We start from the raw sequence: 12,810 nt of genomic DNA, 5'->3' as shown, positions 1-12,810 counted from the left end.
GGAAATATATACAAATAGCCAATTAATATTTTTGCTTAGAATACACGATGTAGATGTAATACAAAATAAACTATTGTCCCCAGGGTTTGAGGGAGGTTTTCAGTTCTAATTACTTGACTTTTTTTTTTTTTTTTGGTCCCATTGGTGTCTTTGGTCCTCAGCTGTCTTTTGCCATAGAAACCTGTAATACAGGGCTGGGGAACCTGAGGGCTGGATCCAGAACTGACTTACCCCTTGCAGCCATTTTTGATAGGTAGGTGGGGCAACCTGTTAGTGACGTCACATGAAATCAATCAAATGCTAAGCCAAGATCTTGGCATTTAGATCAGAGATAACATATCTCTGCACCTAGCATCATATGACGTCAGGTGACTGCCATATTGTTTTGAGTTTACTTATTCCCTGGGAGTAAAAATTGTTTATTACCGTATGTTTATATAACTTCCATTTCTACATATATCTTTACACAAGTTTGGAAGCATGTGGACAGAAAGTAGTTGTGGGGGGAGGGTAGGCTGGGAAAGTGCCAAGTGGGGAAAAGGTTAAAGAACCCTGCCACCCAGCCATTTCTCTGCTCCAATTCCTCCATCCCCCCTGGATGATTTTAGTTGGGAAAAGCAGCCACTAGGCTAATAGTAAGTGTACATGCATGCAATATGAAGTTCTACCCTAAAGGTTGACTACACCAGGGAATAAAAGGCCCCTACTTTTTAAACGATATTATTTTTGCACAACACAGTCATTCAGACCTTGAGTTGTACGCAACCAGTATCTGCATAAAAATATATTGTACACAGATAGTACCAATGAAGAACATTCACTATTTTATTTACTAGCCTAATAAGAAGGAAAATAGAAAAAAAATCCAGCATATTCCTTAGATCAGAAACATCACTTCATACAGCTGATGTCTATCTTCAACATGACCAAGTCTCTTGAACCTAACAAAAACAGATCAAAATGGTTAAATAAAGTGGTAAAATGGGTTTGGTTTTAACTCACTCCTATCCTAGGCACATGGATTTCATAGGAAGTCTCAGTGGACTTAGTGGGGCTTACTTCTGAGTAAAGCTGTCCAGGATTGTGCTGAAAATATTTAAACTATTTCACTGGTGGTAAAACAGACCATGAGAGGTCAATCTGTTGGAAATTGTAACTGTTCTACTTCTAAAGCTACTGTATACCATTAATGAAGAACTGCAATTAAAAGAAGCATATGCTCAGTTCCATTGTTTTCCAGCAGATGTCATCACAATGTAACAGTAAAAGTTCTAAAATGTCATGGTAACGAAAATAAACAGATGTACTAGGGCTGGTGGAGAGTAAGAAGAGATTTAACACCAAGGGGAATGAAAAATCTTAAAACAGAAGGGAATGCTTAAAAATGCTGTACTTTTTATTCTTCAACACAAAGTCAAAAAATATTATAAACAGCAAAAAATTACTGTACAACAATGCAAACAGAAATAATAAATTCATTCTAAAATAGGTATTCACAGTACTTTTTCTGTCATCAAGCATTTTATTTCCCTCAAGCTCTAAGAAAACCAAAGTATTCTAATGTGGCAGTGCAGAATTTTAAAGCTTTACATAAGAGACACTTAAAAACAACAGCATGGCGGCATTCTCATGCCCCTCCCTCAGTAAAAAATACTACCAGAACCATATTGTGGACTTAAGTGACATGTGATGCTATTTCCAAATAGCAAAGGTATCCAAATGCTGCTACTGAAAAAGAACCCCAAAGTATTTCTTTGAAAATGTAAGCAGATGAATTTTTAAACATTTCTACTCCTTTGTGTAAGCGCCACAGTTGTGAAGTCATAATGGCAGAGTAAAATATTTATCACTGTTTATTTTCCGCACTGTGGGGAATGTAAGCTTCATGTTCTGGCATCTGCAGAAGGAGCAAAATATTCAGGTACACTGAAATAATTCAATACTGGTGGGTTTTTTAAAGAAATGAACTTCACAAAATAAGTGTCAATGTGATACTTTCCTTCGGTCGTCAGAAATGTTGCCAAACCTATTTCAATGTAATGAGCAAAAAAGAGAGGCAGTTCTCCTCCTGCCCTAATGTTTGTTTGTTTTGTAGGAAAATCAGAATCCTTCTGGCAGAGAGGAAGGATAGAAAGAATTGGAGTATCCCAACTTTCTAGAATGTATTGTGTAATTGTGTATTCCTAGCACATGACATAACATTATTAGCTCACAAACTTAAAATCTGATTTAGGACTATTGCCTCTGAGGTGTTGTATGGAGACTGAGATTTACAAAGGCAATCAACCTCACCCACTTCCACTGAAAACGTTTCACTAAATCAATGTGTTCACTGCTGTTATATTGGTGCTTATAGTTGTTTAAATTTTTCTTATAGCTCCTTCTAGTGCAGTAATCAAACAATAAGTCAAGAGAATGCATCTCAAAGTTGCTTTTTCTTTGGAATAAGCCTGTGCTAAAGGAAATAATGTATGCAGGATTTTAAATAAATCCTATGAGGTCAGACAGGAAAAGAGACAATATCCCTTTATATGAAAGCTTGTAAACATTTGAATGGCTCACAACCAGATAACTGCAGATCATGCATAGCTTTCTGCAAAACAGAAAAAGCAAGGAACCTATGGATATAATCCCCCCCTCTAGATATTTACTATACATGCAAACAAGGTGAACATTTTATCACTTTTAAGAGAAAAATAATATCTTTTATAAAATTGTACACAGTGTGAAGCTTCTTGCCAGTATGTCGTCTGGCACTTCTACAAGAGAGATGGCCTTATTCCAATTAAAACATTGTGCTTTTGTTTTCTTTTAAACTGTATTTTTCCATGTCTCAGAGATGCAACAAATCCATGTCTTCATGATCCTTGTTTTCAAAAGTAGTTGCCTGCAGTGAAGCTTGAATTTTAAAAAAAATACTTTGCACGAAATTTTGTCCTGAGAAAAGATTATTGCAGGTCCTAGCATCTTAAAAGCAAGGCAAGATGCAGCAATACATAGCATTTGAATGATCACCATTAATGTTCTTTTTGGCTATCCCCGAGCAGTTTTTTTTCTTTAAATCATAACTAATTTGTCCTAACCTCAAATAAAAACAAATAATTATGTCTCATAAATATGTCCATTTTAAATTAAAAATAGAATATAGTTGAAAATACACATGACTAGATGGCAGCTATGGATCACATGTAACTTATGTTCCAGTAATTTATCTCTTCCTCTTCCCAAAGTTTAGAACCTTGGGGCACCCTTACCTTGCAAATCTCTTACTTGGGAGATCTCTCTGGGCACCATTGGTATGGGTCCTAAGTAAGATATTAGATCGGATCCAAAGGTGCCATTCCATGAATGCAACAGATATCCCAACTAGCAGAAGTCCTGAAAATGGAAGGAGAGGAAGGTGACCTTTGCCAGTTACCCCTAATACCTGCAGCCTCCACCTTATGCTGTTCCACAGGGTCTCTCAACCCTCCACATCAGATTTTCAAGGGGTACTTGTTAATAGCACACCCCTTCTGTTTGTGAGAACCAGATAATGGAAGAGGGCTTTTAGATGCAACTCATTAACTTCAAGTTATTTTGATACTCAGGTTAGTTGTAGGCATGGTTTGTCCTAAAATTAAACTGCCTATTTTCAAAACCACACACAATACTATAAACCATTCATAATTGGACTTTATATACTCCTTTGATCTTCTTAATTGCATTATCATGAGGAAAAGTAACTCGCAATCCATATGGAGCTGTTGTTGTCGTCCGCACTGTATGGGTATTAACTGTATACATATTTAAAGGAACAGAGGGTGCCATTTTATCTAACGGTGATGGTAGAGAGAAATCAATGGCACAACACAGTATCTTATATTAGACACTCAAACTGAAATGATATGCAAAAAATGGTAGTCCTCCACGTTTGAAGTACCACCAGTTCATTTATTTATAACAACTTTGACTGATTAAAAAAAAAACATTTGTCCATTGGTTTGTTGCACTGCCTTTTATATGAAACAGTACTTCAAAACTCACAAATAATAAAGCAGCACTTTCTCTCAATACCAACACTACTGTAACATACACTGTAGCGTGGCATGCAAATCCACAATTGCAGTATTTATTGGTTTTGTATTATCTGAATGGCAATTTTTTTGTTTCAAATATTAGTAGAGTAATAACATGAAAAGGGTGGCCGGCATGGCCTCAAAGGCAACATTACATGAGAACTTCATAAAACATGGAATATGATGCTAACTTCCAGTAATATCTTTTAAAGTATTATCATAATCAAATTCAAAGTACCAGGATTCCAAGCTGCTGGACACTATTAGTCACCAAACAAGGTTAATGTACACTTCTGTTATTTTGACAATGTCACATCAAATCCAAGCCATAAATTGGCTATTAAAGAAATGCCATAGCTTCTTCACTGCACAAAAATAACTTGTCCTTTTAAGAAGACCTAGCAAAGTTTCAGTGGCTTATGCATGTTACAGAGTCCGAAGGTGGCTCGGCAAGTTTCTGTTGTTAGCATATAAGGGCTGTATAATCACCATCATCCTGAAAGTTGCTCAGACTGAGCTGAGTTTCACAAGGCCACGTACTGAGTCTTCGTGCAACGAGTCCTGGCTGGCTAGGCTGAGGATATGCATGGTACGGCTGTGAATCATAGGACTCCCAATTGGCAACATCCCAGGTGGTGATGGAGCTTCCTCAGGAGTAAGAAACTGATGACTTTCAGAGTCCTCTTTTAATGGTATCATGTCTGTCAAACCTGTTTCTGAGGTGAGATTTGGCATGGAGGAGGGTGGTGTTGGCTGCCCTAGTGTTAATGTGGCACAGGGAGCACCGATAGAGGTCTTTCCTGGCAAAGGTAGCTCTTCACTACTTATGCTGGGCTCACTCTGGAGAAGCGGTGTGGCAGCAGCCTGCAAAACGAATTTAGTGCTCTGAATGCACTGATCTTGATCACACTGAAGTATTGAAGGGTGCCAAAATAATATACAAAGCATACGCACAGAGAGAGAGAAAGAGAGAAAGGGAGAAAGGGAGAAAGAAAGAAAGAAAGAAAGAAAGAAAGAAAGAAAGAAAGAGAGAGATGGAGAGAGAGAGAGATGGAAGGATATAGGCAAAAGAGGAATGGGGTGTGAAGAGAAAGAAAAGAGTTGTTAGTAATTTTTCTTTGTCAGTTTAACATATAGGGCATGCTCATCTTAGTGCAACCCAGGAAAGTGACAGTATGCATTATTACCATCATTTGCTGTATGCGAGAGCCAGAGCCCTCGTTTCTCTTGAAGAAAATAATCTGTAAATGATACTAACTTTTCCCAACTAAAAATTGCATTTATTTTTGTGTGCAGACCTTACAGGTTACTTTTGGTTTGAATTTGCTTTGGATAGCAGCGTTAATGCATGAGCATCTTTTAACCAGTAGATAAGCAACATTAATGCTGCATAAAACAAAGACAGCGGCACAAGCATTTCTGTTCCTGATGTGTTTAAAGAAAAGGTGTTTCATTCAATACTTCTTGGAAAACTACTTTGGACTACATGTATTTAACACACTGGAGGTTGCAGGATCTTGTAAATGGAATAACTGGCCTCATTTGTACAGGTGCACATTCAAAGCCAATACTTCTAACAATTCCTAGTAACATGCCTTGTGTAACATAGCACTGAATCCTCTTTGATAAGAGTCCCTCGGATTGCTAATGCAGTGCCTTCCACATACTGTTGAAATACAATTCTTGGCCTCAGTCAGCATGGCCAATGATTGATGGGAGCCAAAGTCTAGGAACATCTGGAAGGCACTACATTGGTTAAATCTGGGTAAGATGCTATAGAAGATGCAGCTTCATGAAGCGGAAAGAATATTGCAGGAAAATACAGCAAGCACACATTTTAAATGGGCATAATGCCAAGCATCATATATGTTGGAAATGGGCTCAAACATATTAAATGTTGCATGCAAATATTGCAATCTTTCTTAGAATTCAGGAAGAGGATTGAAGTGCATGGATAATTTTTATATCCTGAAATTAGTGGGGACTACACCAGAGTAGATAGCAGTTAAACTGTCTCTTGTTTGATTTTGCTGATATTGAACAATGCTAACATGGAAATACACCAAACCTGTCCATAATGAAAGACGGACATGGATTACAATTTTGAACAGGGCATTTGAATCAGGTAATCAGTACAACATAAAGTGAGATTATTAAACAGTCATCCTACTATTCAGATAAACGAGACTAAGGGCTAAAGTTAACACACAAAAGCAAAAGGAGTATTTTTTTAATCTGCATCTCATAATGAAGTTGCCTCAAATAACTTAAAGCAGCATTTTCTGTAATAGTTTATATTATACTCAGAATCTTACAATTTTATTCTCTGAATTTAAGCAGTTTTGAAAAAAAAGGAAGAAGACTCACTGAAGGCAAAACAAGAGGTGTAAGATTTTGCAGCGAGGTTGCATTCATTGTAAAATAACCAGAAAAATCAAAACAGTATTTAAATAGGACTCTTCCAGAGCGTTCAAAACATTTCACATGCATTATGTCAATAATATGTAGGAACAGCTCTTTCAAGGTGGGCTAATATTATTTCTTAATCTCCACAGGATAGAAGACTGGAACAAAGATAGAGGCTTGCCTAAGGTCACTTGAATTAATGGCTATGGAAATATTTGAAATAGGCGCTTCCCATAGCCACCACCCTATCACAAAATCTACCTTGTTTTCCATGAATAAAATGAGTCATTCAAGCTCAACAAAACAGAAATGAAAAAAATTACACACTTCTATCTAGCTAGACAAGAATGTGTATGGTGTGTGCATGTGTGTGTGTACACATGCATGCCCTTGGTTCTTTTCCACTTCTCTTTTCTTTAACTTTTGCTAAAGATGAAATTTTGCTTCAAAACTTTCTGTCTAGGGGGGTTAGAGACTTCCTTTTCACAAAAAAATGAAAGCTCATTGCATGTATGGGCCCTGGTGCCCTTGCTCCAGTTGTGCCCTTGTAATCTGGCCACCAGGCACTCCTATTGTACAGAGTTTCTGACTGTGGCAAAGGCTGTAACCTCATTCAGCCAAATGGACTTACAAACTCCCTTTCAGACCTTCCCACATCAGAGGTGGAGAGGACAGAGTCGGCACGTCCTCCTGCATGCCTCTTTCATCGGTGCAATTTGGGAATGCTTAAAGGCCATTATCTCCAGAATTCTTTATAGAATGTGAGACAGATTGGGCAAGTATATTTTATGTCTGGACCAAGCTACTCATTAATAACTGACACTCTGAAAAATGTTTGCTGTTACACGGTGGTTCATTCTAAATGCAGTTCACTGTACTTCAGCCTCATTCCAGTAAAGTACTTAAGATGAAATCATGGCCAAAGTATTTTTCATCTTTCAGATTAAAGTTCCAGCTTGCTTCTTAAAGCACTGTTCATAACGTTCAACGCCACTATGGCTGCACTGAAAAAGCATTAGAGCAAGAACCTTTCTTTCAAAGAAACATCATATATTAGCTACTAGGGAGGCAGCAGTCACAAGTGATTCTGATGCTGATAACTGTGATTCTCCAATGGTTTGACTTCACCACTGAAGGCACACTTCTGTGTTTCTTGAGACAGATGCAAACAATCAAGAATTTGAAAGTGACAAACCAAGAAATGCCTTGTTATGTAACAAAAGATGTATACGCTCTGGAATTTATTTTACATCATTTTGGAACCTTTAGAAAAGGATATCCAAAATGTTCTATTTGCATGTATCTTTAAAAGAGAGGGAGAAATTGCTTTGAAATAGCGGCTTACAGTAAGTGGCTGTGCTTAACTTCAAATACAGATGAATGCTTTGTGATTATTCCAGTACGATAGGATTACAATGATAGAAATGGGGTCAATTTTGAAGTAATATGAAAATAATTTGAATTTATTTATGATTAGTATATCTTGAGCTTGGATTATTTTAATGGAAAGTTCCATCCTATTGCTTCCTGGAGAAGCAATAAGGCAGACAACATGCATTAATAGTAGCATCTTCATGTTGTTGTGCGATTTCCTATGTGTGACTAACTTGATTTTTCATTACCCATCTTCTAGGTGCACTTCTTCCAAAAATCCTACTTATCATTTATCGTGTTTCCAGTTTTGCTGAAGCCAAAGAAAGACGGCTACAGAAAGTTAACAGGAACAATGTGTCAGGGGATAACACTGCTCCTGACAACTCCTATGGAATTGACACTGTGCCTGATGAACTGCAGCGTATCTAGTGTAGACCAACCTGCAATAAGCTCACATAGTATTAGATTGCAATTTAAGAAAAACATGGGCTATTAACACTTTAGGACTGGTACACAAGTTACCTCTGCAGTATGGAAGCCTCTGAAGTGCTCTTACTTTTTGCTGCCAGGTAATGTTATAAACCAGGGATCAGACAGAAGGAATCCACACTGCACCCTCCTCTCTGCATCAGTTTCAACCCTCATGAAATTGGGTTAACCTAGGTGTGGAGAGGAGTTGCGAAGTGGACTCCTCTTGTGTGGCCCTGGACTGCTCACATCACATAGCGGAACAAGATGCTGTTCTGTATCCCATGCCACTAGCATGCATTCTTGACTCCTCGTAGCTTTTCAGTCTCTTGCCTTGTGCAAATTTGGATGATAAGGGTTTTGTTCTGTATGGAATTTAACAAAAAGGGCAGAAATAATAACTGATCTCAACAATAACACACAAAGCTTAGTAGTAATTCTGACATATGCCCAAATAAGGTATGCTCTAGTTTTTGTTTTTTTAAATCTAAACTCTGGTATTGTGTAAATTTGCCTCAAGCAATCTTCTTAATGTATTAGAATTACCTATTCCTCCTTAGAATAAAATATCAACTGCACAGCCAAAATAAAATGTCAGACCAGGAGCCTACTCCTGAAGCACCCTGTCAGAAAAACCCAACCAACTAATTTTAAAGGGCTTTACCCTGTTAAAACATTGCCTTTATTTATACAGATATGAGGTCTAAGCCATTTAAAATGTTATTTCCGTACAATAGCCATACACTAAATGCAAGTTAGACACATACTTAAATTCCAGTGCTTTTCTTTATTTGTCATATAACTGATACAAAAATCAATTTGAAACAGTTTCATTTTTTAAAAAAATCTGATTTTATCTCCCCCCCCAATTATACAAATTAACAGAGATTTTGAGTTCCTATTTACAACACTGAAACACAACTATTTATCTAAATCAAGAGGCAACATCGAAGAGCAATAACATTACACATATTGATTTTTTTTGGCAAATGCCTGATAAATTTTAGTACAAGGTTATTTAGTTATCCAACGGTTTTTAAAGAAATAGGAGTAATTAAACATTAATCTAAGAATACATTTGTATGGCCAAGATGATGTTATGACCAAAGTGGAGTAACTATAACTTAGGAAGTGGTTTCTATGACTGGAATGCTGTCTAGGTGGGTATTATTTAGGTAGGATGATGGCACAGAATACCTGTGGGATGAAATGGTTAGGGAAGAAGCAGTGGATTTTACAGTGGTCTTCTGAAGTGTGCTACTCAGAAAGATAAAGGGCGGAAAATTAAAACTAGTGTGGTCGAGTGTTATCAAACAAAGAACAGCATGTTCATCACTAAAATTAACTAAATCCCCCATAATGTCCACCAAATGGCTGTATGCAAAAAAATATGATTGAGTGTTGTTCATAATATAGAAAAACAGAGAGTAAGAAGATGCACAGAAAAATGTACAAAGGGTTCTGCAGAAACAGATATTCTCAAAGGAAAATGAAAAAAGGAGAGACAAGAACTCAATAAATTATCACATGTATTGAGACACAATGGTCATAGCTGAGTTGTGGACTCCTAAGGCTATTGCAGAGATAATGCTATTGCTCTATTAACCACAGTTAAGAGAATGGAGACAGGTGGTGAGACTGCACACTCTGTCCTGCCAGCTGCTACCTTCTCACTTACAAATCTCCCCCTGCCAACTTTACCGATAGTTAAGGATCATGTTGACATAGCTGCTAATAACGGCCAGTAGGAGAAATATTTATGGTGGCTGATTCAAGCATGCTATGAGCAGCGGCAGTTTCTCTCATTTTACATTGGCTTTAAATTTGCATTTTTGTTGCTGTCTGTGGCAGCGACCATGAAAGTACAAATTTAAAGCCTGTGTAAGAAAAGGGGGAAAGGATAAACGCTTGCCATCTGCTGCCACTGTAAGTTAACCCCTCTTCCCAAAATGATCTGTGTATGGAGTCATAAACAGGGGGCATTTTCCTCAGCCCTAGCAGGAACTGCTACCTTAAACTACCTTACATCATAGTTAAGTGTGAACCCTGATTATTATTTATATTGATTGATTACATTTGTGTCCCAATTTTTTTCAGGAGCTCATGCATATTTTTCCTCCTATTTTATTATCACAAGAGTCCTGAGAAGTAGGTTAGGCAGAAAGATAGTGGCTGTTCCAATATCACCCAAATCACTCAGTAAAACTCATGGCCAAGTGGGTATTTGAACCTCGGTCTCCCTGGTCCTGGTTGGACGCACTAAACTCTTTGTCACACCAGCTTTAAATCATACTTGACTGTTAATCACACCAACACTGCTGCCAATCACACAAACGTCGTTGTCAGTGTGACACTTAACCACAGTTAAGACTAGCAGGGAGAAATAAAATGTTGGAAGAGAGAATACTAATCTCTTATTTTTGTCTCTGGATGTACAGGTTACTCCTGTAGAACGTAGTACTTTTGACCAGTTTAGGTTGGTGCAGCAGCTGGAAACCTTGACAGAGAGCCTAGCCTCAGTGGTTCTTACTCCGTTAACCTCCAAGTTGGACTTGTGCAATGTGTCCTAGGAAAACAGGAAGCTGTCTTCTGAGTCAGACTTGCTGGTTGATCTAGTTCTTCTCTACACTGACTGGCAGCAGCTCTCCATGTTTCAGAGAGGATGCTCTCCCAGTCCTAACTGGAGATGCTGGGGATTGAAAATGGGACCTGGAGATGCTGGGGACTGAAACTGGGACATGCAAGGCATAGCTATGGGACTTCTATGTGTGGCTGCCTCTGATGACTGCAGACAATCTGCAGTTGGTACTGTAGGAGCCACATACTGAATTAACCGAGACTTGAGTGTTATCATCATATCACATTGGTGTTATGCTGCTCCCATGGGCTCCCAGTCAGTTTCCATGCCAAAATGATTCTTTTAACCTCGAAAGGCCTTATGGCTTAGGACCAGATAATTGGAAGAGCTGCCTATCTTCATTAGTTCCTACTTATAGGTTAGATCTTCTGTGAAAGGCTATCTGCTGGTGCCCATCATCTATAAAGCAAGGTGACCCCCAAATTAAGGAATGCTGTTCTCAGAGAAGTCTGCCTGATGCTTCCTTATTGTACTTTGATGCAAGACAAACATCTTTGCATTTTTCCTGTACTTTAAGGACTTATGTTTAGCCCTATGACTTTTAAAGAAATCTTATTTTTAAGAGCTTGCTAACATTTTAGCTTGATTGCTTTTACCTGCAATTTAATTCCCATAGAAATTTCTATTGAAAGGCAGTATGGAAATTTCAATCCTAAATTAACCATGGTTAACCATTCAGAGATTTGTGTCATCCCCACCCCTAAATAAACTAGGAGAAATATCCTAAACTTGAAACAGAAATTGAATAAATGTTTCTATTACAACATTATTATAAAGTTGCAAAAGGAAAAAGGAAGAAAGTATATTGCAGAAAGGTATTGGCACAGCAAGGACGATAGAATATTGAAACTATTGTAGACCCAGCAACAGTTAATATACAAATGAGAAATGTGGAAGGAACAGGTTTTTCTAAAATGGCTGAAATGCTTTCTTGCACAGAACTCTCTTCAAAAATAAGAAAAATGGGTTGAGTTGGTCAGTTATGAAGAGAGAAATAGGGCACAATCCACAACACTGAATCACCAGTTATCTTCCGATTAAGCAATTTTTTTCCTAGTGTAAGTGGATTGCAGCCATAGCTTCTAATGAAAAGATAACATGTTTAGGAATAATGAATAATCAGCAAGTCTGTGGATTCTCATGGCACATTTCTATGGTGTAAGGGAATTGGTTAATGAATTCACAAAACTACTAAAAAGTGATGAAGAACTGGATGTGTACTAGAAAGGGGGGAACCAAAATATACTACCAACCTTCAAAAAGGAAAGGGTGATCCTGGCAATTACCACCTGGTTAATCTAACTTCAGTTCCCTATTAAAATAACGGAAATATTGAGAGAAAACATAAAAAACCAAATACTGTTTAACATTTAGGAAGTAAAGCAGTGGTGACTAAAGTATAGTAAAGAGATTTTGCTTTTTGAGGCCATTATAGAGAAAAAGCATAAACTAGATAGATCAGAAAGATTCCAGTTGTCTTTTACTTTCAAATTTCACACCAGCAAGTTCTTTTGAATTAAGAACTATGGTACATGGATTGCCTGATTTACTGCAAAAAGGCTAGAGCTAAAAATATTTATCAGGGAGGAGAGGCGTTTAAAAGTGCTGCTATGGAGTTTACCATTTGAGCTAATCTTCTTACAAATCTTTATGATCACAAGATGATAAAAAAGCAAATGGCACAACAAATTCACAGAATCACAACAGACCTGGATACTGAGAACAATGACAACAAAAGGCATGAAAAATCAGTCTGCAGAGATTAAAATAAGGTATAGATCATAGGAACACAGAGTTGGAAGGGACCCTGAGGATCATTCTAGTCCAACCCCCTGCAATACAGCTGTCCCATATGGGGATCAAACC

The 12,810-nt window shown here is 37.7% G+C and overlaps 1 protein-coding gene across 5 annotated transcripts in view; it reads right to left on the bottom strand.

Moving 5' to 3' along the window:
- Positions 1-801: 801 nt before the first annotated feature.
- Positions 802-12,810, bottom strand: part of ZDHHC14 (zDHHC palmitoyltransferase 14) — a 70,132-nt gene continuing 58,123 nt past the window's right edge. For 2 of the 5 annotated variants that reach the window (XM_081187443.1, XM_081187444.1), the window contains exon 9: positions 1,376-4,967. In XM_081187443.1, the coding sequence (XP_081043569.1) occupies positions 4,566-4,967 (402 nt within the window). In that variant the 3' untranslated portion in view covers positions 1,376-4,565. Of the gene's footprint in view, positions 942-1,375; positions 4,968-12,810 lie in introns of those variants that run through there. The other 3 variants (XM_081187445.1, XM_081187446.1, XR_014006231.1) reach the window with 2 other exon arrangements.

This window comes from Podarcis bocagei (genome assembly GCF_964188305.1).
Source record: "Podarcis bocagei genome assembly, chromosome: 3".
Classification (NCBI taxonomy): domain Eukaryota; kingdom Metazoa; phylum Chordata; class Lepidosauria; order Squamata; family Lacertidae; genus Podarcis; species Podarcis bocagei.
Note: the sequence above shows the minus strand (reverse complement) of the source record. Positions and strands in the feature narration are given on the sequence as shown.